Source organism: Chiloscyllium plagiosum, unplaced genomic scaffold (genome assembly GCF_037043375.1).
Source record: "Chiloscyllium plagiosum isolate Xiang-an unplaced genomic scaffold, Cpla_swu_hap1 HiC_scaffold_16, whole genome shotgun sequence".
Taxonomy (NCBI): domain Eukaryota; kingdom Metazoa; phylum Chordata; class Chondrichthyes; order Orectolobiformes; family Hemiscylliidae; genus Chiloscyllium; species Chiloscyllium plagiosum.
Window position 1 is genome coordinate 34,622,496 of NW_028270154.1, and position 25,324 is coordinate 34,647,819.

Sequence of the window (25,324 nt, forward strand, 5' to 3'; positions counted from 1 at the left end):
GCACCGTTAAGATGCACTTTGATATGACTTATGTCTGTACAGTGAAAAAAAAACTTTAAACAAGGTCAGGATATAGTCAGCATTCGGCCATTCCCAACATGGTGACCTGAAACATGCACAGCTTCCACTTTCCGTCATTTTGTCTTTTCTCACATGAGTATCATTAAAATTCCAAGTGCCAATGGCACGCATCCAAAACTCGTTTGATTACAGGAGGAGAAACTTTTCATTGCTGATACCCCCAACAGCTGATGATGTTCATCCATGGGCAGCTTATTAAAGAGTTTTCTGTTCAAACAGGGAGGCTGTTTGCTAGCCTAATTGCCACGTCTTAATGTAAGACATAAGAGCACAAAGGTGGTATGGGTGTTTTTCAAAATTAAATCTCAGTTGAAATTATTTCACATTACATTAGTTTTATTTTATTCAGGCATGCATCAGTATTATTCATTGAAATTTACTTAGTCTGACCGTCTCGTGGTTGGTGTGTATTGAAGGTTGTGGGAAATTAGGAACATTTCCTTGATTGCAGAGGAAGTAATTTTCTGTTTGTGTTTACTCATGCTGGTATCCAGTGTTGTAACCCCTAACGCCTTTCATTGTAAAGGATATTATCTGAGAACAATCTCAGCAAGGATAATTTAAATGTTGTAGGTGGGCTCAAGTGCCCTATAAGGACTCTGCCCCAAGTTGGACACCCATTTTGACAAACAGACACAGTCCTTTAAGGCCCCGCATTTTCTTATCCTGACTGACTATCCCTGCCGACACGCAGCACTCGCCCTTGTCTCCACCAGCATTTTGCACAAAGTACACCAGGCCTTTCCCTTTTCAGTTTTCTATGTCCCCAAACCCACTTCAAACTCCTCTCCACACTCAGTCACCCCAGCCAGTCCTATATTCAAGAGTTCATTCTTCTGCTCTTCTCCTTTGTGCTGTGGAGTTTAAAAATAATCACTGACCTTACACACAACTGCACAGACCTGTCATGTGCATGCCACCTTCAAATAGTTTTGAACTTGATGCCACAAGATTCCTGTGTGCCACTGACATTATCTGAAGGTGGGACTTTATTGACCATTATGGGCCACTTAAGGATTCTGTTCACTGCCACTGGGATTAACTGTCATCCTATGTCATTCCTGATAGCTTCTATCCTCTGTGTTACTTGTTACCTTAGCATGGGGATGGTGGGAAGAATGGATCCACTTGGTCAAAAGCACTCAGTGACTGATCAAGGGATTGGGCATCAGGCAGCAATTACCCATTGGGAATCACACCCCTTCCTTTGCTTTCCAGCCCTCTGGTTCCCCCATTCCCCACAACCCCAACCATAGAACTTGGGGTCTTGATTCCACGGCAAGACCTGCCAATGGTCTTTCCACTGATTGGTATTGATTCAGAAGGACTTCCCTGAAAACAGCAGTGAGGTCTTTGCTTGCTGTCCAGATACCGGATGGGATCTCCAATGATTTAACAAAACATGCGTAATACGTATCACTATCCGATTATTTTGAGGGAACAAATGGTCAGTTTGATATGAATTTTGGTCTGTACCAGTAAAACTAACGACCTAAAGCAAGAACAGTAATTGCTGGAGAAACTTAACAGGTCAGGCTGCATGTATGGAAAGAAGACAGATTTAAAGTTTTGGGTCCAGTGACTCTTGTTCAGAACCATTAGCAGCTAGGAAAAGGTGGTATACATGCTGAAAACAGTGGATGGGTGGTGAGAGGAGTAAACACATTGGTGGAGATGGAGCCCAGAGAGAGAAAAATATAGTTAAGCTTATATAATGGTAAGCCAGGGAAAAAGAAAAGCTAATCATGGGGGCCATAAGCAGGTGAAAATACATTGGCTGCATTGAAAGCAACTCGTGTCATAACAGGATCTGGGGTTTTGAGTCCACACTACCCTCTGAACAGCATCCCACCCACATCTACCCCATACCTGTAACCCTGCATTTCCCCTGACTAACCCACACATCCCTGGGCACTATGGTAAATTTAGAACAGATAATCCACCTAACCTACACATCCTTGAACTAAAGCACCCAGATGAAATCCACACAGGTATATGCAAACTCCACACAGACAATATCCCAAAGCTGGAATCAAACCCAGGTCCCTGACTCTGTGAGGCAGCAGAGCTAACCACCAAGCCACTGTACTGCCCACTGTCTGTCAGTGAGAGGAAAACATGCTGAAAATATACAACACATTGATCAACATATGAAAAACAGAAAATTTGCAGAACGTTTCAACAGAATTAGTAGTCTTCTCCTATGTCACAAATTGTCATTGACTAAACACTGAGCAGTCATAACAGTATCTGTGAACTTGATTTTCCCAGCCTTCATCTCCTACTGGTGGTGGAGAATTATATAGTTAGATGGGGATACTTATTTTGGGGAAGCGGGGCTAAGAACAACTGAAGCAAACGAGTTAATGTCCTTGTGTGGTTCCTGCTTGTACAGCACAGAAATGAAAAGTGCAATGCCAGAAGACTCTATTGGCTTCCAAGTAAACCGCAGCAAAGATCTGCAAACAACTGAAAATAAAACCACAATATGTTCCGCACACTAATCTTTGAAAATATGAAGGATTTAGAGTGCTTTATAAACATTTAAGAGTGTTTCCATTTAAAAGCATCTGCAGGAGGCCACAGTCCAAAGCATTTTGAAGTGCATATAAGATAGTTTATTTGAGATATATATATATCCTTTCCATGTAGTACTGGAATTTCTCATCCAACTGTATCCAGTGGTGTATAGAACTATACAGTGCTGGAAAGTCCCCAGTTTTAATCTCTTGTCTGTACTGAGTTTGCTGATATGGCTAGGACAATGAAAGGAATTTATACTTGATTTGCATGCCCCTGATTTAAGGATATGAAGATGGGGAGGAAATCACAGTTTCAATACTTTCCACTATACAGTGACCCCTGCTGGAAAGTGCCTCTATGCAGATATAAAGCAGTCATATCAATTCTAATAATTTTTTCCACTCAACTAACCAGTGCCATTCATTAGCTAAATCAGTTTTTATTCCATACTTATTCTCAATATGACATTCATTATAACAGTTCAGGCTTTGTCATCGATGTGTACAACCCAGAAAAAGGCTCTTATGCCCATTAAGTCTGTGCCAGTCAAAAACAATCAGCCATCTATTCTAATCCCATTTTACAGCACTTGACCCATAGCCTTGGATGCCTTGACATTGCAAGTGTCCATCTAAATACCTCTTAATGTTGTGGGGGTCTCTGCCTCTAACACCCTTACAGGCAGTGAGTTCCAGATTCAAGTACCCTCTGAAAATATGTCTCCTCACGTCTCGTTCTAAACCTCCTCTGCCTTACCTTCAATCAATGTCCTGAATCATTGATCCCTGCAGCAGGGGAAAGTTTCCTTTCCATCTGACCTGTCTATGCTCCTCATAATTTTATACATCTCCATCACGTCTCCCCTTAGTCTCCTCTGCACGAAGGAAATTAACCCCAGTCTAACCAATCTGTCATATAATCTCTCCAGCCCAGGCAACATCCTGGTATATCTCATAGATTTATAGCATCATGGAGCATAGAAACAGGCCCTTTGGTCCAAGACGTCCAGGCCAAACATAATCCTAAACTATGCTAGCCCTACCTACTTGCTCCTGGCCCACATCCCTCCAAATGTTTCTTATTCATTTATCTATCAAAATGTCTTTTAAATGTTGTAATTGTACTCGCATCCACCACTTCCTCAGGAAGTTCATTCCACACGTGAACCACCCTCTGTGTAAAGAATTTGCCTCTCGTTTATTTTTTAAAATCTCTCTCCTTTCACCTTAAAAATGTGCTCCCTAGTCCTGGAGTCCCCCAACTATCACTAACTCTATCTATACACGTTTATTTTATAAACTTCTATCAGGTCATCTGTCAACCTCCTATGCCCAAGTGAAAATATTCCGAGTCTTTCTTTATAATTTAAACCATCCATACCTGGCAACATCCTAGTAAATCTTTTCTGAACCCCTCTCCAGCTTGATAATATCTTTCCTATAACTAGGCGACGAGAACTGGACCCAGTATTCCAGATGTACACCAATTTCCTGTACAACCTCAACATGACTTCCCAACTCCTATACTCAAAGGATTGAGCAATGAAGGCAATCGTGCCAAACACCTTTTTACCTACCCTGAGTATATGTGACGCAAACTTCAAAGAATTATGAACCTGCATTCCTAGGTCCCTCTGTTCTACAACAATACCCAGGGCCCTACCATTAATTGTATAAGCCCTACCCTTGATTGTTGTACCAAAATGCAATACCTCGCATTTATCCAAATTGAACTCCATCTGCCATTGTTCAACCTATTGACCCATTTGATCAAGATCCCTCTGTAATATTAGAAAACCTTCTTCACTATCTACTATGCCATCAATTTTGGTATCATCTGCAAACTTACTAACCATGCCTTCTACATTCTCATCCAAGTCATTTATATAAGTAACAAACAAAAGAGCATCCAGAAGAGACCCTCGTGGAACACCACTGGTGACAGACCTCCAGTCCAAAAAGCAACCCTCCACAATTACTCTCTGTCTCCTGCCTTTAGCCAGTTATGTATCCAATCTCCTCTGTACACTCTCCAGTCATTCTTCCTTCCTTTAACATGGACTCCAGAACTGCACACAATACTCTAGCTGTGGCCTAAGCATGTCTTATACAGTTCCTGCATCACCTCCCTGCATTTAAACTCTATGCCTCTAATGAAGCAAGTATTCCATAAGTCTTCTTGACCACTTTATCTGTCTGCCCTGCTACCTTAAGGGACCAGTGGACATGCACACCATAGCATAAATTGAGGAAGAAAGGGAGGTTTGGAGAGTTATTTTTTCCAAAAATATACTTTATTCATAAATAATTTGATGGTCTGTACAATTGGGTCATGCCATACGTATGTAAACATTTACATACAGAGATCAAAACTTATCATTTTTATACAGGTCTGTACATTTTTTGATCATATGCCCATATAATTAACTGAGGCGTCAGCAGAGCCCAAATGACTGCGTGGGCCCCCTGTTCTTCTTAGGCAGGCAGACTTTACACAGTGGTCTTTCCCCACCGCACCTTGGCGGCAGCTGCCCCAAGCTTCAGCGCGTCCCTCAACACGTAGTCCTGGATCATGGAATGTGCCAGTCTGCAACACTCAGTCGGGGTCAACTCCTTTAGCTGGAAGATCAGCAGGTTTCGGACCACCCAGAGAGCGTCCTTCACCGAGTTGATGATCCTCCAGGCACAGTTGATGTTCGTCTCGGTGTGCGTCCCGGGGAACAGACCGTAGAGCACGGAGTCCCGCGTCACGGCACTGCTCGGGACGAACCTCGACAAACACCACTGCATTCCTCTCCAGACTTCCTCTGCATAGGCACATTCCAGAAGGAGGTGTGTGACAGTCTCGTCCCCCCCGCAGCCGCTTCGAGGGCAGCATGCGGTGCGGCTAAGAGTCCGGGCGTGCATAAAGGATCTCACAGGCAGAGCCCTTATCACCACCAGCCAAGCCATGTCTTGGTGCTTGTTGGAAAGTTCTGGTGATGAGGCATTCTGCCAAATGGCTTTGACAGTCTGCTCAGGGAACTGCTCGATAGGATTCACCCTCTCCTTTTCCCAAAGGGTCTCAAGGACACTACGTGCTGACCACTTCCTAATGGACTTGTGGTCAAAGGTGTTTTTCTTCATAAATTTCTCCACGAAGGACAGGTGATACGGAACGGTCCAACTACTCGGAGCATTCCGCGGCAGCGAGGCCAGGCCCATCCTTCGCAACACCGGGGACAGGTAGAACCTCAGTACGTAGTGACACTTGGTGTTTGCGTACCGGGGATCCACGCACAGCTTGATGCAGCCACACACAAAGGTGGCCATCAGGGTGAGGGTGGCATTGGGTCTATTTTTTCCCCCGTTGCCCAGATCTTTATACAGTGAGTCCCTTCGGACCCGGTCCATCTTTGACCTCCATATAAACTGGAAGATGGCCCGGGTGACTGCAGCGGCACAGGTTCTGGGAATAGGCCAGACCTGTGCCACGTATAATAGCAATGACAGTGCCTCACACCTGATGACCAGGTTTTTTCCCGCGATGGAGAGCGACCGTAGCTTCCATCTGCCCAGTTTCTGCCTCACTTTGCTGATACGCTCCTCCCAAGACTTGGCGCACGCCCCAGCCCCTCCGAACCAAATACCCAGCACCCAAATACCCAGGTGGTCGGTCCTGACGGTGAAGGGGATCGAGGATGGTCGGCCCAGTTCCCGAAGAGCATGGCCTCGCTCTTGGCTCAGTTTACCTTGGCCCCCGAGGCCCGTTCGAACTGGTCACAAATGCACATGAGTCTGCGCACGGACAGCGGATCCGAGCAGAAAACAGCGACGTCGTCCATGTACAGGGAGGCCTTAACCTGCAGGACCCCGCTGCCAGGAATAGTCACCCCTCTCAGGCTCGCATCCTTCCTGATGGACTCGGCAAATGGCTCTATGCAGCACACAAACAAGGCAGGAGAGAGGGGGCAGCCCTGCCTGACTCCACATCTGACTGGGAAGCTATCTGATTCCCACCCGTTGATTGAGACTGCACTGACAATGTTGGTGTAGAGCAGTCTGATCCAATTTCCGATTCCCTCCCCAAAGCCCATTTTGGAGAGAACATCTCTCATATACGTGTGTGATATTCTGTCAAAGGCTTTCTCCTGGTCCAGGCTGATCAGGCAGGTGTCCAACCCTCTGTCCTGCACGAAGGCAATCGTATCCCTGAGGAGTGCGAGACTCTCAGTGATCTTCCTGCCCGGCACAGCACAGGTTTGGTCAGGGTGAATCACCGACCCTAGAGCAGACCTGACCCGGTTGGCGATTACCTTTGACAGAATTTTGTAATCTGCATTCAACAGTGAGATTGGTCTCCAATTTTTGAGTTCCTCCCTCTCCCCCTTCCGCTTGTAGACGAGGGTGATGATGCCTTTCCTCATGGATTCACTCAGGGTACCTGTCCGAAGCATACTGATATACACCTCCAGCAGGTCCTGGCCAATCAAGTCCCATAGAGCGGAATAGAGCTCGACCGGTAAGCCGTCGCTTCCGGGAGTTTTATTCTTTTCGAAGGACTCGAGGGCCTTGGTCAGCTCATCCAGAGATAGTGGCTGGTCCAGCCTCTCCCGTGTTCTGTCGTCTAAGACCTCCGTGATAGAGGACAGGAACGACTGGGAGGCCACGCTGTCGGTCGGCTTCGCGTCATACAGACTGGCGTAGAAGGATTTACTGATCCTCATGACGTCAGCCTGAGATGACGTTATCGAGCCATCTTCTTCCTTCAGGCTGCTGAGCACAGAGCTCTCTTTGTGCACCTTCTGGAAGAAGAAACGTGAGCACGTCTCGTCCTGCTCCACCGAGCGGACCCTGGACCGGAAGATTATTTGGAGACCTCAGAAGCAAAGAGCGAGGCTTGCTGGCCCTTCACCTCCTTGAGGTCCTCCGTGACATTCACCCCCATCGTCTGCAGCAGGAGCAGGTTCTGCATACTTTCCTGGAGCTGGGACAGTTTTCCCCGCCTCTCTCTCGCCTCCTGAACACCTTTGAGGATGAAGAACCTCTTAATGTTCCCTTTTACTGTTTCCCACCAGTCCGCTGGGGACTCAAAAGAGGGGCTTCACGGTTCTCCAACCTGCGTAGTCCCTCTTGAGCTCCTCAATGTTTACCGGGGTCAACAGCTTGGTGTTCAGCTTCCACGTTCCCTTACCAGCCCACTGCTCGTCCTGTAGGTGACAGTCGGCCAGCAGGAGGCAGTGGTCGGAGAGGAACACCGGCTTGACATCGGTGGATCTGACCGAGAGCGTTCGGGACACAAACAGGTAATCTATCCTTGAGCGGATAGACCCGTCTGCCCGTGACCAGGTGTATCTACGCTGCGCTCCGTCTGCAGGTGCGCTGAAGGCGTCGTGCAGCTTGGCATCTTTTACCGTGTCCATCAGGGCTCTGGACGTTGTGTCCAGTTTACTGTCCCCCCCGCCGGATCGTCCATCTGCATCAATGATACAGTTGAAGTCTCCGGCCAGAATGACCGGCCTGGACGTAGCCAGCAACAGTGGAAGCTGCTGCAGGACGGCCAACCGTTCACTCTTACCCACTGGGGCGTACACATTAATCAGTCTCAGGGGAGCATTCCTGTACATGATGTCGGCGACGAGGAGGCGCCCGCCCACCACCTCCTTAACCTCGGAGATGGTGAAGTTTGAGGGGTTGTTTCTTTGAGAATTAAAACTGCTGGTATTGATTGGAAAAAAGCAAAGTCTTGTATTTTTACAGGTTGTGATTGTAACAGCAATTGGGCGTCAGAGAACAATGACAGGAAACAAATAAACATTTAAAGGGGCCTCGCAACTATCAAAACACACTCTACATTTCACAACCGCCATTGCAGCCTCACAGCTTGTGATTCTTAAATCTCATCCTGAAACCCCACTGGAAACACAACCCAGAGTTTGGCATAAACCCTGCAAATATCAATTCTTCCCCTGCATCAAGAATTAGAGAGCTGTTAGCGGTTGTGGACCTGTGCACCAGAATCATGCTGAAGAGATGTAAAGAAGATTAGGGACACAGTCTGAGCTCAATCTGCTGGATGCACAAATTAGTAGATTTTTAAAATTTAGATAATTAGAATGATTTGACATTTTTCTTGTTTAACTGTAAACATAGAATTTCTTAAAATCAATTTTAATACATAAAACTATGTTGAATAAGAGGAAAAACTAAAATCTACCGGACCTATCACAACTTTTTATAAGAATAACATTCACATTTTTCCACTGAAAAATTGGCCAGACGTCCTGATTTAACTCCATGATCAATATTACCAATAGAGAAAAAAGCATTGGTCGGAGAAAGGCTGTAAATCTCTCCATATTCCTTACAAATAACTCTTCATAAATGTGTGAGAGCACATTGCTTTTGAAATTGGTATGTGATATATCTATTTTCTAGGTATGAAAAGGACAAAATATTTAAAAGACTCACTGTGTAGCTCAGAGAACCAGGAATTTGCCTTGTAATTGTTTGGCCCTATTAATTGGCCTTATTGATTGACCAATTCAACCTGTTGCACCCTTTCATGGTGCATTATGCACTCCTGGAACTTACTTAAAGGATGCCACTGGTGACATAAATTGTCCAAATTTGACTTATGTAGTGCAATGAGCTTCCTATGGGTGTACATCCAATGCTTGAAATTTCAGTTGACACCTAAGGACTAATTTTATGGCCAAGATTAATTTCTATCAAGTCACATAGAAAAGAACATGTTGCATGTAATTGAATAATACAAGAGAGAAGCGAGTACTGTATGTAGAACGTGATTCTGATTTTTGTATCAAAGGTTGTATAATTTGAAGTGTATATGGTGAGTAAAGCTTCTTGTCAATTTTATGTTGTGCAGGTTTGCATCGGTCACCACAGGGTCCTGATCTAGCTGCTTTATATTCTCTGTCTCCTGGTACTGCAGGACAGATCACCCCGACAATAGGCTGGTAAGTGATGCATCGTAAAATGTGATCTAAACATCAAAGTTGTAAGACAGCCAAGGATGCTCATGGATGCACTTATTCTGTTTGGATTGCCTGCTCCGAAAAAAAATTAACAAAAAGTCATGTGCCTTCTGACCATGATCGTCGCTGAACCATAAACTAATCCAGTCCTTTGAAAAGGATTATTGCTGTGGATTCAGAAGATGATCACCTGAGGAATAATGCAGTGGCACTAGGCTCTCCTCACACTTATAGGTGGCTATGCTCCAAAAGGAATTGATTTCATTAAGGAGAGAAAACCATTATAGGAACAATGATATGGATCAAAACTGGTGTCATTATTAAAAAGCATTAATATTCAAGCTTGCTGTTATATTTGCTGATGATCATTGGGTGAAACTGTCTCTGTTAATCTGTCTTTGACAGCAGGTAAATTAGTGATTATATTTTCAGTTAACTATGGTCCAGCTGATGGTGTAAATTATCTATGATGATGGCAGTAAAATCCAAAAGATGAATTAAATAATGAAGTTTAGAAGTGTATATGTTTTGTCTGCTTTCCTTCCTTAAAATTCAATTTAAGAAGGTGATGGCACACACATTATCTTGAAAGATCATTGTGCATCTCGCAAGATCTTTGTTTCTGAGTAAATTTGGTACACGGATTCTACCATGATGGTGCCAGAAAGCACCTGGTTTCGTACCTGAAAAACCCTGGATTTGTCCTATCTCCAAGCAATAGGGTACATTTGGACCATCATCTAAAATTATGGCAGCAATGTCTTGGTTCTAAATAGCCTTTGCATAATTCATCATAACTAGTTATCAATAACATTCTTGTGTATTCCTGAATTCAAATTTAACATTTCAGTTTATATAGTGATTGTTGTTTTATTGCGGTTATTTTCTTTCATTATATTCAATACTGTACTGACACAACTCAGTTACTAATTCATTAATTTATAGTAATATATCACATGCATAATAAGCATCTCGAAGATTTCTCATATCTGTGTTTTTTATAAATTCCAACACTTTGGTTATCTGAGTCGTTGTCATTATTTTATGTATTAGCTCCTTTCAGTGAAGTCAGTAATACTGCTGAGAGAATGGGATGAAAAAACTATTTTTTAAAAAACCCTTTTTTCCCTCCCTTCCCTAATGCTCTCTGTTCCTCTTGGACCACATACAATGCCTAACCAAATGGAGGTGAGCAAGATGTTCCCTAGGTTCTGCTTATGCTGCAATACGAAGGGCTCCTAAGAGGTTGTACAATAATGATATGTTGGATGGCAAGATCATATCCTGTAGAAAGACAACTTGTCTCATCTGCTCCCACCTCTGTTCACAGTAGCTAGTTTCAATAATTTGCCCCATATGAGAGAAACCGCAGATATTATTTTATATCCAAACATGGAGAAATACTCTTTGGAAATATAAATCCTAACTGGACTCCACCCCCCCCCAAAAAAATTACAAATTTGAAGATACTACACACACACTAAATTACCTTGAAGCGTGCTAACTGTTGGTACAGTAAGGCAATCTTGTGCAATCAATTCCTTTTATCTATTCTGTGTGGGACTGTCTTGCTTTGAGAAATTTTCTGCAAATTTGAGATATAATTTGTATTTTTGGCAAATTCAGAAGTGGGAAAGCAGGATTTATCCTGAAAAATACTGAACTGTAAGGAAATTAGCCTAATTCGTTGCTCAGATATAATATGTAAAAGAGTTATATCTTGATCAAAAAGGATTTGCAAAATAACATTTGCTTACATAATAACCTTGTAAACTTATTCATACATTAAAAACGTTTACTTGGATTTTCAAATCTTTTATGAATTTTAAATACTTCTGTTGCATCCATTCTCCTATTACAACAGTCCCGTAAATTCTGAGATTACCGTTCTCGAGATGCTTTCAAATTTGTGCATTTTGATACTCATCATTTGCCAGAGCTGCCAAATTAATGTTGTCTGCAAATTTTGATAATTTGGACTTAATCCCATGATTATAAAAAATAAATAGTGACTGAAGAAACTCCAGGCATTCCACCATTAAATGACTATTAATTAAAATACCCCAGGTGTTACTGGTTGTTTCTCACCAACTGGCTATTTACTAACTATTTTTATATTATTGCATCCATTTATGCTCTCATAATTTGAATAAGTCCAAGATGCATTGTTCTCACTTTTTCCTGATGTTCAACAGGTAAATAAACTGTCTGACATACTAAATCAGGAAAATTGATCATTTGTTCTCCAATTCCTACTGAGTTGATTGTTTTCTGAGTGCCACTGTGACAGGGAGAGGAAATTACCAAATAAGTCATTCCTTACTTTAAAGTGTGCTCATATGGATGGTGGATAAGGACAATAATTGTGTCTGATATTTCAAGATTAAATCATCTGATGTCATGTACTATTTAGCCTCACAACTGAGGAATAACTAATTGGGTCAGATGCCAAATAGCAGTGGCATCAATGGATTCACTCCATCATAAGTCACTGTCTTCAACAGAGGAAGAAATTAAAAGGAAGATGGAAATAAAACTCCTTCAAACAGAGAGAGATTTTCATCACACATTCTAGGCTGAACTGAAATCCAGTGTCCAGAGGTGAAAGAGGAGCAGTCCATTAAACAAACAAATTCCCTAAGTTCATGTTTTTACATCCCAGTTTCTTCAAATCTATCAGGAAGGAAAACAATGGTACTTTTAACAGTATAGATGCATACATTGATGAAGTGCAGTCTATCGTTGTTAAGCTCATGGGTAAAGGCTGTAAAGCCGAGAAGCTGATAGATCCTTTTCTCCCCTGATCCCAGGCAAGGTCAGTCTGTCTATCCAATTACATCATGTGGATTTAGACAACCTTACTCTTCACCGCTTCCACCCAGCACTTCCATATCCAGGTAGGTATGGGCTGTGTGAGACTAGCTAGCAGCAAAGCCAGTCTCATAGCTTGCAGCTTCTGCCAAGACTTTGTCCAGTAGGCACTGTGACAATGGTTGGTGATTTGATTCTTGGAATAGAACTAGCGATATGCTGAACCTGGGTCTCAGTTCCAATCAGCACTCATCTGCTTGTAATTTACTGTATCTCAACCAGTTTAAGGTGGCTGAGCTCTGGTGAGTACTGAGCCCCAGGTATTGCTTTCCATGTGCCCTCACTGTCTAATAACAGGATCGCTCTCCAGTACTGTGACATCAGAGCCTTGTGTTATTCCACAAGCTTCAAAACCTTGAAAAATGCTACTAATTTATGAACTAAATGCTAATGTCAATTTGTCATACATAGATAAGTACCAGAAGCAATGTTGCATGTGGTTCTTTTCAGTACCTGAATAATGTGGACCTGATGATATTAAGCATGTGTGTGTGTTCATAACTACACAACATTGATGACACATTGCTGGAGAACGACCCTACGAATGTGATACTGTAATCATGTGTTTACAAAATGAGATGCACTGCACAGTGAAGCCTGGTTGAATAGTTTCGGACCCCAGCTCCACTTATCTCCCATCCATGCTTGTTCATCAACCAAGTGTGGGTGGAGGTGACAAGAGATGGGATAAAAAAAAATCCTGACCATTTTTGAGGTAATCATTAGTGCAGTGCCTGAGCAGTGACTAGGAAGCACATTAATAATGCCTTTGATTTTAAAAAAAGTTGACTTCAACACTGCTCCATAACAAACACAGGTTAAATTAATTCCTTCCAATTTGAAGAGAATATAGGTCTGGGAAATGGCACCGCAATATGCTAACCATAATCACCAACCAGCACTCTGTCTAAGTATGGCTGCTGATTGGGAATGTGGGATTTGTGAATTCACCCCGAATATATTGCTGTGTTCTCACACATGAAGATAACTCAGTTTAAAAATGAACTAATCAAAGGGAAAAGATTTTCTTGTTAATTGTCAAATCTCTGAGATGATGCAAATCTCATCAAGAAAAAGAAATCACATCTGTTGTCAGTGTCAGGACCCGTTAAAAAGATTTAACAGGATTCCCTTGCTAAAAAAAAACTATTCATAGTGTAGAACTGAGTTGTCTGGAACCAAAAGGAGACTGGTATAAGTTGTGTTGGCGATAGTAAATTATATTTAGTATGAACGTATTCTGACTCGGAATGGGAAGAATTAGCTAAAAGACACGTAGTTGATTACTACACAGGGAGTACTGCTGAAAAAACATATCCATGTGGAAATTATGTATGTCAATATTTGGATTACATTTGCAACCATCATAATAGCTTTGCTTACGAGTGCTTACATCAGGGCTTACAACACATGAAAAAGTTACTATGCTAAAAAAGATATGCTACTTCTTGAGGAACATAGCGCAAAATGAGCTCGCTCCCTCAGGGGAGAACAGAAAATTGGAAAGACAGATTAGCTTTATATCTTCTTCTATTACAAGTAATTTTTCTTTAAAGTAAACCGTGTTCTTTAGCTTATTTTGACAAAATACCATTACATCAAAGAATAGTCACTTTTCCAAGAGTTGCCTTTGAATTTCAAGTATAATTGGACCAATACAAAAGCAGAACATTTCAGTGGCTGGATTCCAAACTAAAAGAAAAGCATCTGTGGGGAGAAAAACAGAGTTACTATTTCAAATGGCTATGACAGGTATCCACAACTGACTCTCATTTTGCATCATAAATGAAGAAAGTTAGAGGTGTAATAGATTTTAAGCAGGCACAATGACAAAGAAAAAGGGGAGTAGGAATAAAGAACAAAAGGTTTATGACAGGCTGGAAGACCAAAGAGATCAACTGATGAAGGAGATCAAGGCTATCAAAGCTTAAATATAGCTTGACCCTTTTTTTCATTATTCACATATTTATCATGAAATGGGACTCCTCTCTGATTATTTAATTATCATCCAATTATTCACCAGGATTCACTGTAATTTTCCTTATTACTTTTATTTTTCTAAGATGTATCCTTTGTGCTTTTGTCTGTGATCCTTAAGATTATGATTTAGGGGACATCTATCAATAATTAAGTGTTTTTTCGACAAAATGAGGGTATCACTTAACCACTGTTGAATGTATATGTGCAGCTGTGATATATGTCTACCACTGATTTTCATATCTTAATTCTATTACAATTGGAACAATGTCAACATGTCAGCTTCTGATAAGCTGTGATTACCACTCTATTACTACATAAAATGACCCTGGTTTGATTATTCTTTTTGATGAAACAGATCTGAATCAAAATTTATGAATTGTTGAATATCTGTGCATGTAGAAGCTAATTTAAGACAAAGGCATTTGAAAAGTGTAGAGCAAGGTGAATAGTGTCACATCAGCCTTGTGTTACACGCAAGTCAGGAGTCTGATGGAATACTCGCCACCTGCCTGAATGAGTGCAGCCCCAACAACACTCAAGAAGCTGTACACAATCCAAGACAGAGCAGCCTACTTGATTGGCACAGCATCCATAAGTAGCTACTCTCTCCACCACCGATGTTCAGTAACAGTAGTGTGTACTATCTACAAGATGCACTGCAGGAATTCACAAAAGATCCTCAGGCAGCACCTTCCAAACCCACAATCACTTCCATCAAGAAAGACAAGGGCAGCCGATACAGGGAACACCACCACCTTCAAGTTTGCCTCCAAGCCACTCACCTTCCTGACTTGGAAATATATTGCCATCCTTCATTGTCACTAGGTCACAATCCTGGACTTTCCTCCCTAATGGCATTGTGGGTCAACCCACAGCAGGTGGACTGTAGCAGTTCAACAAGGCAGCTCACCACCACCTGCTGCCTCACAGTGCCAGAGACCTGGGTTCAATTCCCGACTCAGGCGACTGACTGTGTGGAGTTTGCACGTTCTCCCTGTGTCGGCGTGGGTTTCCTCCGGGTGCTCCGGTTTCCTCCCACAGTCCAAAGATGTGCAGGGTCAGGTGAATTGTCCATGCTAAATTGCCCGTAGTGTTAGGTAAGGGGTAAATGTAGGGGTGGGTTGCGCTTCGGCGGGGCAATGTGGACTTGTTGGGCCGAAGGGCCTGTTTCCACACTGTAAGTAATCTAAACCTTCTCAAGGGCAACTAGGGATAAATGCTGGCCAGTCACTGATGCTCGAATCCCACAAAATGAATAAAGAATGACACTACACTTGATATCCACATACACTTCTATTGAAGTCAGGGGGGTTGGTGAAGGTATAATGGGTGAGCCATGTAATGCCACTAATTTGCATAAACATGTTTGACCATCTTCTTCCCCAAAGCCTCGTTCAACATGAATGTAGGCGGCAGAATTGGAACACGCTGTGTTCCTCTCTTTGTCTCAAGGATCGATATCAGTAACAAGTTTCCTAACTCCAATCCAAACTTGTTTTCCTGAATTTCTTTCACAGATTCACCTTTTCTTACCTAAAGTCCATGAATCATGTAGACCACACCAACCTCACCCAGTTGGCTATTCTTCACATTAGAGGTCAGACATGAACATTGGATGCCTATGCAACTGTAGGGGCATTATGACCCATATTGATCTGTTCTTGTCTAATTACCAAAATAGTTCACCTTCAACCTGCTACAAGTCGGAACAAGACACTTGGCTGTTATTTTTACTCCTTCCAATCTTTGTGGCTCAGCACCTCACTCAGGCACCTGTTCTAATTCAGTGTTTATATTTTTTAGACATTAATCTACTAATCTAATCGGCAATGCCTGGGAGCTATATTCCATTTGCCTATATGTGCCAGTTCCATCTATACACACCCACTAACAAATTAAAACAGCCATGATGTGGAGGTGCTGGTGTCGGACATGGCTGGACAAAGTTAAAAATCGCACAACACCAGGTTATAGTTCAACCGATTTGTTTGGAAGTACTAGCTTTCAGAGTGCTGCTCTGAAAGCTAGTGCTTCCAAATAAACCTGTTGGGCTAATAACCTGGTGTTGTGTGATTTTTAATATTAAAACAGTTTCTGTGTGAGCCACGCAATGATGTTGTCACTGAGGAAAATATAGCACCAAAATGACTTTGCTTGTTTGCAGGTTTCCCCATCCTCTGGTGTTGGGCCCTCCAGGCATGCACTCTACAGGGATCCCCCATCCTGCTATTGTGAGTGCTTCAGGCAAACCAGACATGAATCAATATGACAGTGGGCTGCGATCCATGTAAGTAATGAGACTGAAAGTACACTGCATTGCTTACGCATGCATAGGTGGAAAAGCAGTGATAGCTTTTGTTTCTTTGTGTAGCTGTATGGGGTCCAATTATGCATGTCTCTTTGTGGGGTACAGGGAACATTTCTTGTTCCAGTCCTACTTGGGCTCCGGTCTGCAACCCTTTCTCCACTATGTTAATGGCATCATTGGGCTGCTTCCCTCTCTCACCCAGAATTGGAAATGTTTATCAATTTCGCTTCCAATTTCCACCTTACTCTCACCTTTACCTGGTCCATTACTGAATCCTCCCTTCCCTTGACATCTCTGATTCCATTTCTAGGGATAGGCTGGTCACCAACACCCACCACAAAGCAACTGACTCCCATAGTCACCTTGACTATACATCCTCATACCCTACTTCCTGTAAAGACTTTATCCTCCCAGTTCTGTGTCTCGATCGCATCTGTTCCAATGATGCCAACTTCCACAAGGAGGCTTCTAAAATATCCACTTTCTTCCTCAATTGAGGATTCCCCACCAACATGGTTGACAAGGCCCTCAGCCGTGTCCGATCCATCTCTTGCACCTCAGCCCTCACCCCCTTCTTCCCTCCCACAATAGCGATAAGGTCCCCTTGTCTCACTAACCATCCAGTAGCATCTACATCCAAAGGATCATAAGCCACTATTTCCTGTATTGCCCTGCATTCCTCCTGATGGCTGAGATGGCACTGACTTAGGTTGCAACCTCAGACTAGGTTGGCATGGTCTGGTGCTGTGGGCATCACTGCTGGCCCTGGTGGAACAGGAAGTCCCATCTCTGCACCACCCTAACCAGAGAAGCTCCAGGATCCTGCCCAAAAAGTGGGGTGCTTATTTGCCCCTGCCTACCATGTCCGGGGCACTTGTGAACCCTGTCAGACGATTCCAGACTGTTAGTGCTTGTCTGGGTGTAGAGCAGGCTTTTAAAGATAGCATAGGCACAAGGAATACTTGTTCATTCCAGGATATCCAGGGAGCAGCGAGCTCTTCTGGGAATGGTGTGCGGTAAGGTGGGGCTGGAATCAGACATGAGGGATGCCATAAGGGTGAGCTGGTTAGTTAATGAAGTGAGTTTTGACATCTCAAGTGAGATGCCTCCGCCAGACACACATTCCCCTCCCCTCCTTTGTCAACCTTCCGCAGCGTCTGTTCCCTCTGGTAGACCCTGGTCCACTCCTCTTTCACTCCCAGCACATCCCTGCAGCCCCAGGCATCTTCCCATGCAATTGTAGAAGATGCAATACTTCCTCCCTCCTCACTATACATGGCCCTAAATACACCTTCCAGGTGAAGCAGTGCTTCACCTGCACTTCACTCAATCTAGCCGACTGTATTGGCTCCCCACAATATGGCCTGCTTTACAATCTATGCTTTGCACAACAGCTATGTTTTGTCTGCAAAAATGACCCTAAGATTTTGTTTTCTGTCACTTCGACACACCACCCTATTCTCTGGCCAACATCTCTGTCTTAGGCTTGCTGCAGTGCACCAGAGAGGCTCAGCACAAGCTGGAAGAACTGCACCTCATTTTGCACTTGAGGACTTTGCAGCCTTCAGTGCTAAATATCGAGTTCAATAATGTTAGACCTGAGCACCTTCTCCCATATCCCCTCACACCAAGCTTGTCATCACATGGGCTGCTAACCCAAACAACCCATCGTCAGCTACTAATTCTCCCCTCTCCCCTCCCCCTTCTTCATCATATAGACCAACCTTACCCTAGCCACAATCAGTTCTGAAAAAAGGGTCAGTAGACCCAAAATGTTGACTCTGCTTTCTCTCCACAGATGCTGCCAGACCTATTGAGGTTTTTCAACAACTTCTGTTTTTGGTTTTGTTTTCCATCATTTTTGTGTAGGCTGAATGTTATATTCTTTTGACTAAATATGAGTGACTTTGAATGAGTCCTAGTGGGTTTTCTCGGCCTATCTTACCAAACTCACATTATTAACAAACTACCCTTATGGTATAACTCACGTCTGATTCCAGCCCCATCATAACACACACCATTCCCAGAAAAGCTTGCCACTCTCGGGATACCCTGGAAGGAACCAGCATTCCTTGTGCCTATGCTATCTTTAAAGGCCTGTTGTACACCCAGACAAGCACTAATAGTCTGGAGCTGCCCAACATGGTTTGTGAGATTTGCCACAGGCATGGCAGACAGGAGCAAATTGGCACCCCACTTTGGGAGAAGGTCCTGGAGCTCCCTCTGGGAGTGGTACAGAGGCAGGACTTCCTCTCACCCCAGGACCAGCAATGATGGCCACAGCAGCAGACCACGCCAACCTGGTTTGAGGTTGGTACCCAGATTAGTGTATTCTCACCCAGCTGGAGGAATGCATAGTAAATAGGAATAAGGTCAATTACCTTCTCTCTGCCAGCACAAGTGCCACCATCTTGTCTCCGATACTTCTACTGTACCCTACTTTCACCAAGGCTCATACCCTACCACTCACACTATTAACTGCAATATGTCTCCTCACTTGACCTCATCCACCCCAAACCCCAATACCATGCACTCTGCATGCCATCTGCACTGCCTATTCATTCACTCGGGACAGTTCCCTGTCCGGACAGACAGTGAAAGCTTGGCCACCCAATTTCATCTCCCATAATAGCTGCCTGTCTCATTCTAGGAGGAAAACTGTCCCCAATAAGGCAGAAAGATTCAAAACACGTGGAGAGGTGCCTAGCATGTAGCTCTTTACTCCATACATGGAGAATATCTTGCTTCTGACACACAGCCTGAGTGACTGATTGTCCATGATTGCTATTGGAGGCTGCCCTTTACTTGCTGTGCAAGTGCACCTGACCAAAGGCCATCTCTCTTGTCTTGACTGAGACCTGCGGGCAATAATGACAAGCTTCCTGCCTTTGTGTCTGCACTAAATGGCACAGCCAAGACAAAATTAATATGAGCCTGGTAACTCTGGCGGAGGGAGCAAAGCACATGAAAGCAAGGCAAGACAGAGATGCTGTGAATATCCAGGTAGGCGAGGAGTGAGTGAATACTGTGACAGTGAGTGAAGATGCCAGTGATGCAGCTTGGTCCACTCCGTGAACTGGGTGTGCGTTACAATGATAACTGCCAATGCAGCATGAGGGTACAACATTGAAGTGCAGAAGCTTCTTGTAATGACTCAGAAATCTGTCATAAGGGTTCTTAGAGCCTGGCACATACTGGATGTGGACCAGTGCCCATGGAGCATGCCCTGAGATGTTGGTGCCTGATGGAGATCCTGTGGAGCAAGCAGCGAGCTGACGTTGCCAGCTACCCACTCTGCTTTCTCTATCAAGGTGACATCTAGCTTAGTGTGTTTGGTAAGATAGGAAGGTGAATATTAATGAGGCAAGTTGGGCCATTATCAAGGCATTAACAAGCAATAGTGCCCCAAACTGGAAACAACACTGCCTAGCAAGAATGTCACCATACTGCTTGTCAAAAGATGGTGCAAGATTCTCCCAACATTGAGATAGAGCTCACTGGACTTCCCATGTGATTCAACCATAGGCCACATTGCTCAGACTCCTGTAAGATTTCAATAAATGACTTTATTGCATGGATGAGTACATTGATGTTATGGTTTTTATAAATTGCTCAACAGTGTAACAAAAATCTTTATGCTGCTGTCATCTCACTTTATGGGGAAAACTATTCTTGGGACTGAATCTGTCTCCCACCCAAAAAATCAGCCCAATAAATGGTGGAGAAGACTATTTTGGCTACTTTGACTCTGTTTCCGAATACTAAATCTACTAGCTAATTTTTTTCAAGATGGCAAGAAATATAATGTTCATCAAATAAGTATTTTTTGACTGTTAGTTTGGTTAAGCTGTCTTGTAACAACTATAAGGAGACCACAGTATTATCTCACACTCTTTTGTATTTTATACGTAAGCATTCTGAAATCTTAAAAATAAAATTCGCCTTCATACAAGGCCTTTTATGTTTGTATATAATGACAACCAGATAATTCATTTCACTTACAAAGAAGATTAATGTGACATAAATTACATAACCTTCTTTTAGTTTTTCTTCCTATATTAACAAGAAAGGGATTGCCATGACAGCATTGCCTCTTTAAGATTTAAGAACACACATTGAAGTAAATTAGATGACTCAAACTGAATGTATTTTCTTTGTTTTGTTGCTCCTCTCTTATAAGTGGTGACCTCATGCTGAGACCTGGTTCTACAGGTAATGGCAACTGTCCAGCACCTTGGCCAAGAAACCATCACTAGCATAGAAGCCTAATCAATATTATCATCCTTTAGTCACTTAATGATCACAGATAGACACTTCCAGCAAGGCTCCTGGAAGAGAATGAAAGGCTTGCATTTATATCCACTTATCTTGGTTGTTGGGCATCTCAAAGCATTTTACAACCAATAATGTAGTTTTGATGTGTATTTGTTACTGTAGTGCAATAAGGAAGAGAGACTCATCTGATTCTCCCCCCTCCATTGAGGATAGCTGTAGCATCCCTCACTGCCAGTTGAGCTGAAAGTAGCTAAGTCAGCACAAACCATAAATTAAATGGGAGACCTTCTGGTTTGTATGGCTTTGTGATAGGTGGTAATTTTATTCAGCAGAGCATCAAGGGAGCTCAGCAGACTGAACGTCTATGGCCAACATTGTACATTTTCAGTGTGAGGGAGTCTCAGGCTTTAAATTATATACTTAAGGAAATTATATATTTAAGTTATGTATGTACAAGAAAAATCTGATTCACAGTATTAGTATGTTTCATGAGGACAGACAGAAGATAAGGATGATTTTGATTTAATTTCGAGTCACAGGAAAGTGTGAACCTGGAAATAATTATCCTTTTGGCTATATGGAATGCTGAAGCAACTGTTACTTATAAATTACATAATTAAAGAGCTATTTTATATTTGGCACAGTATGAATCAGTCTCCTATTTGGGATAGAGGTTACTAACAGATGCAACATATTAAATAGACAATATTGCTTTATAACTGAAATTAAACTACAAAAGCTAACATTCTCTATCTTTAAATATGTGGGTATTAATTTGCATTTAATGGTAATTGTCATCTTGTGTATAAAGTCCACCTTCTCCACTATTTATGGGAACTGTTTATTTGCCACCTTGGAGAGTTTGTTGGGTGGGATATAGTTTAGGGAGAGAGCCATTCGTGGGACAAAACCTTTCTCCATGTGGCCATGGCAGTATCATGTGGCATCACCGGCATAAACTTTTGTTGTGCTGCTTAACAATTTATTTTAAAATGAATAGAAACAATCATCATGCAATAATGCCATTGTTACCATTCAATGTTCACCCAGAACTTTCAATGAATGCTTCCCTTAGAATGGGGGATTCTGATAATTTGACCAAGTTTATGAACTAGAACATGTTTCCTTTTACTTGCTGAGGGCTGATTATAAGTATTACCCTCAATTACTACATGATGTGGTGATGATTTCATGAGATGTTTGCCATGTTCTCTTGTTTTCTCTGAAGAGTAATAAATATCAGATTGTCAGATCATCCTTTTTAACTTAAATCAGATAGTGATCAGCATTATATGTCAGATCTGTAATGATGCTGAATGATGTCTCCAGCATATAATCCACAATATAAATCAAATCCAGAAAGACAAAATAATTTACTATATAGAAAATGACAATCCAAGTCAATGTTTTGAGCTCATCTTGTTTTCCATTATTATCTTTGAATTTGGTTGAAACCTAGAACAAAGCCTTGGTATTTTGTCTCAGTTAAAGATCTTCTCCCAAAAACCTGCCTCAGATGTTTCTAGCTGAAGAATAGTTTCCATTTTACTTCAAAATGGAGGTGGGATGGGGCATGGTTAACTTGTCCTGCCTTGTGGAAACCAGTGGGATTAAAACTTGATCAGTCCCTTTTCCCACTCCAGTACTTGATCACAACAATTCTGATGCCAGACAGTAAAGATTTCTCCTGACCAGCTTCTTTTATGCACTTATAGATTTTCTTAGTAAGACCAGCATTTGTTACCCACTCGTAATTTCTCTGCAGAAGATGATGATGTGCCATCATGTTGAACTGCAAGTGGTCCACAATTATTGGTTCACCCTTAATGCTGTTAGGAAGGAATTCCAGGATTTTGACCCAATGTCAATAAAGAATTAGTGATTGAATTTCAATTCAGAATAGTGTGTGTCTTGAAGGGAAACTTACAGGTGATGGAGTTCCCATGCATCTGCTCTCTTTGTCATTCTAGGCCCAGGGTATTGAAAATGCTGTCAAGAGAGATTTAACAAGTTGCTACATCTTGTATATGGTACACACTGCTACCATTATTCATTAATGGTGACCAAGTGGGCCACTTTCTCCTGGATGGTTTTGGGTAGGTTACAGGATCCTATCACTCAGCAATTTTAACAGCTTATTGGCCAGGAGAGCTCCATCAGTCTCTCTTCTGGATATCATAGGACATATCTCAATCTCTGCCACGCCATGCTCCCCCAACCTGCCAAAATGTCATAGCATATCCAGGTTATCTGGTACACCTGATCTTTGCTTGACAGCAATAAGTCAAGTAGAAAGTTGGTGTTGGAATGCTAATATGGCCCAGGTTTGAATACATGCCTGACCTTTCATAGAGTCCCAATGGGAAATTCAATGGTTTCTCCTGGCTTTTTGCATATGTCTAACCTAGCCTGTAAAAATTACAAAAGATTGCCTAATTTCATCCAGAATGACAGCTCTGCAGTCTTGAAAGGATTTTTCAGACACACATTTTCCATAGATCTAGTTTTGGAAGAATTTAATATCAACATTTCAGTGCAAGCATCCCTGATAGTCAAGCATCTCCTGTGGCACTTGTTGATTTAGTAGGTTCACAATTATCCAAATAGGTCTATTAATTCTTATGTTCTTATCCTTGAGGCTTCTCAGAATGAGTTTACAAGGTCAGTCATAATGAATGTGAAGCACTTTTGTGGCTCTGATGAATTGTCCAAAACCTTCAAGTTGAGCCTATACACCAAACTCATTTCACTTCAGATACTCAAACAAGAAGTGAGAGTTAGAAAGGGAAATTTTAATACTGTCCATCTAGGATTGATTCAATCTCAATTTCTCAGAAATGAAAGAACAATCTTTTGTTCCATCTCATTACCCTGTGCCTACAATCAAATAATGTTGATATTTAGTTGTTACAATTTATTCTTAAGCAATGTTTTTTTTTGTACTTTAGGAAACCTAATCCTGAACCAAAAAGGGAAAAAGAAAGTAAAAAGCCTACTATCAAAAAACCCCTCAATGCATTTATGCTATACATGAAAGAAATGAGGGCGAAAGTTGTAGCTGAGTGCACTCTGAAGGAGAGTGCAGCCATCAACCAAATCTTGGGTAGAAGAGTAAGTAAGAATATGTATCGCTGTCAGCTTTAAATAAATGAATATTTGATCCTTGTCATTTCTCACTTGAAGAGAATAGCTCATGCAAGTACACCTCCAGGATGCCAACAGTCCATAAGTCTTGCGATCAGATGCCACTCTTCATCTAGATTGAACATGGACAATTGAGTTTTGTGGTTTTGGTATATTCAGGGCTCAGAAAATGCCAATTGCACATCTTCCTATTTTTGCTTCCTCTATGCAAAGGATTTATGGTTCTGATACACAACCTTTTAGGCATTTGTCAATAGATCGCATTAGTTAAAGATAATTCAAAGGTAATCCCTATCTTGATTCACTACTACCAATTAGCTCCTTAAAACCCCCTCCCCTACTCTACCTTCATTTCCAACAATAGTGAAAATTTCCGTCATGCGCTTGACACTGATTTCACAGGAGTGGGGGTCAGTGATAATGGGAGGAATCCAATAGAAGGCAGTGAACTCAGTAAAGCGAGCTAGTGAAGGCCAATATCCAGCCAGACCAACTAGTGATCATTGGGTGACAGTGGACATCTGGTTATAGGAGGGTTCATCAGGGAATTATATGGAAAGATCAGATGAGGAGGAGGAAGACTGTAAACATGTCAGAGGTGGGCAAAAGTTCAGATTAGATCCTGATGACCTTCATTCCTTTTGACCTGTTCAAAGGCCCAGTTTAGTCTCAGGGGTAGATAAGAAAGCCACAGGATCTCAGTTGGAGAGGAGACTTGTGTTACTTCAAATATCCCTGCCTCACAATTCAATAATCCAGTTTCTACCAGATGGGACAGTTACAATTGAGGCCAAGGGCTAAGGATACTCAACTACCTCTGAGCCTATTTACTCCTTTCTGCTCGTCCAACTTGTCCAGCTATTCCCTTGTGGGACTCCAACCTGACACGGCCCGGAATCAGAGTCTTTCACTTTTTTCTTCTCTCTCTAAACTCATTTTACCAATGAGACAGGCCACTTGATCCTTTGACTTCAATCCCACTAAACTATTAACCGTTGAACTCCCCTTCTTAACCTCTGTGTAAGGTGTCATTATATCTTGTCCTCTTCTCAGAAACTGTATCCTCTATCATTGGACCCTTCCTGTTTTGATGAACCATTCTGATGAAGAGTCACAGGGTTCTAAACATTAACTGCTTTCTTCCCACAGGTGGTGCCATACCTTCA

General features: G+C 42.4%; 1 protein-coding gene across 4 annotated transcripts in view; it reads left to right on the forward strand.

Annotated features, from left to right (window-relative positions):
• Positions 1-25,324, forward strand: part of LOC122556583 (transcription factor 7-like 2) — a 243,554-nt gene that overhangs the window by 188,492 nt on the left and 29,738 nt on the right. For all 4 annotated transcript variants that reach the window (XM_043703431.2, XM_043703435.2, XM_043703434.2 and 1 more), the window contains exons 5-8: positions 9,472-9,562; positions 12,391-12,477; positions 16,596-16,718; positions 23,963-24,125. In XM_043703431.2, coding sequence (XP_043559366.2) covers positions 9,472-9,562; positions 12,391-12,477; positions 16,596-16,718; positions 23,963-24,125 — 464 coding nt within the window. The remainder of the gene's footprint in view (positions 1-9,471; positions 9,563-12,390; positions 12,478-16,595; positions 16,719-23,962; positions 24,126-25,324) is intronic.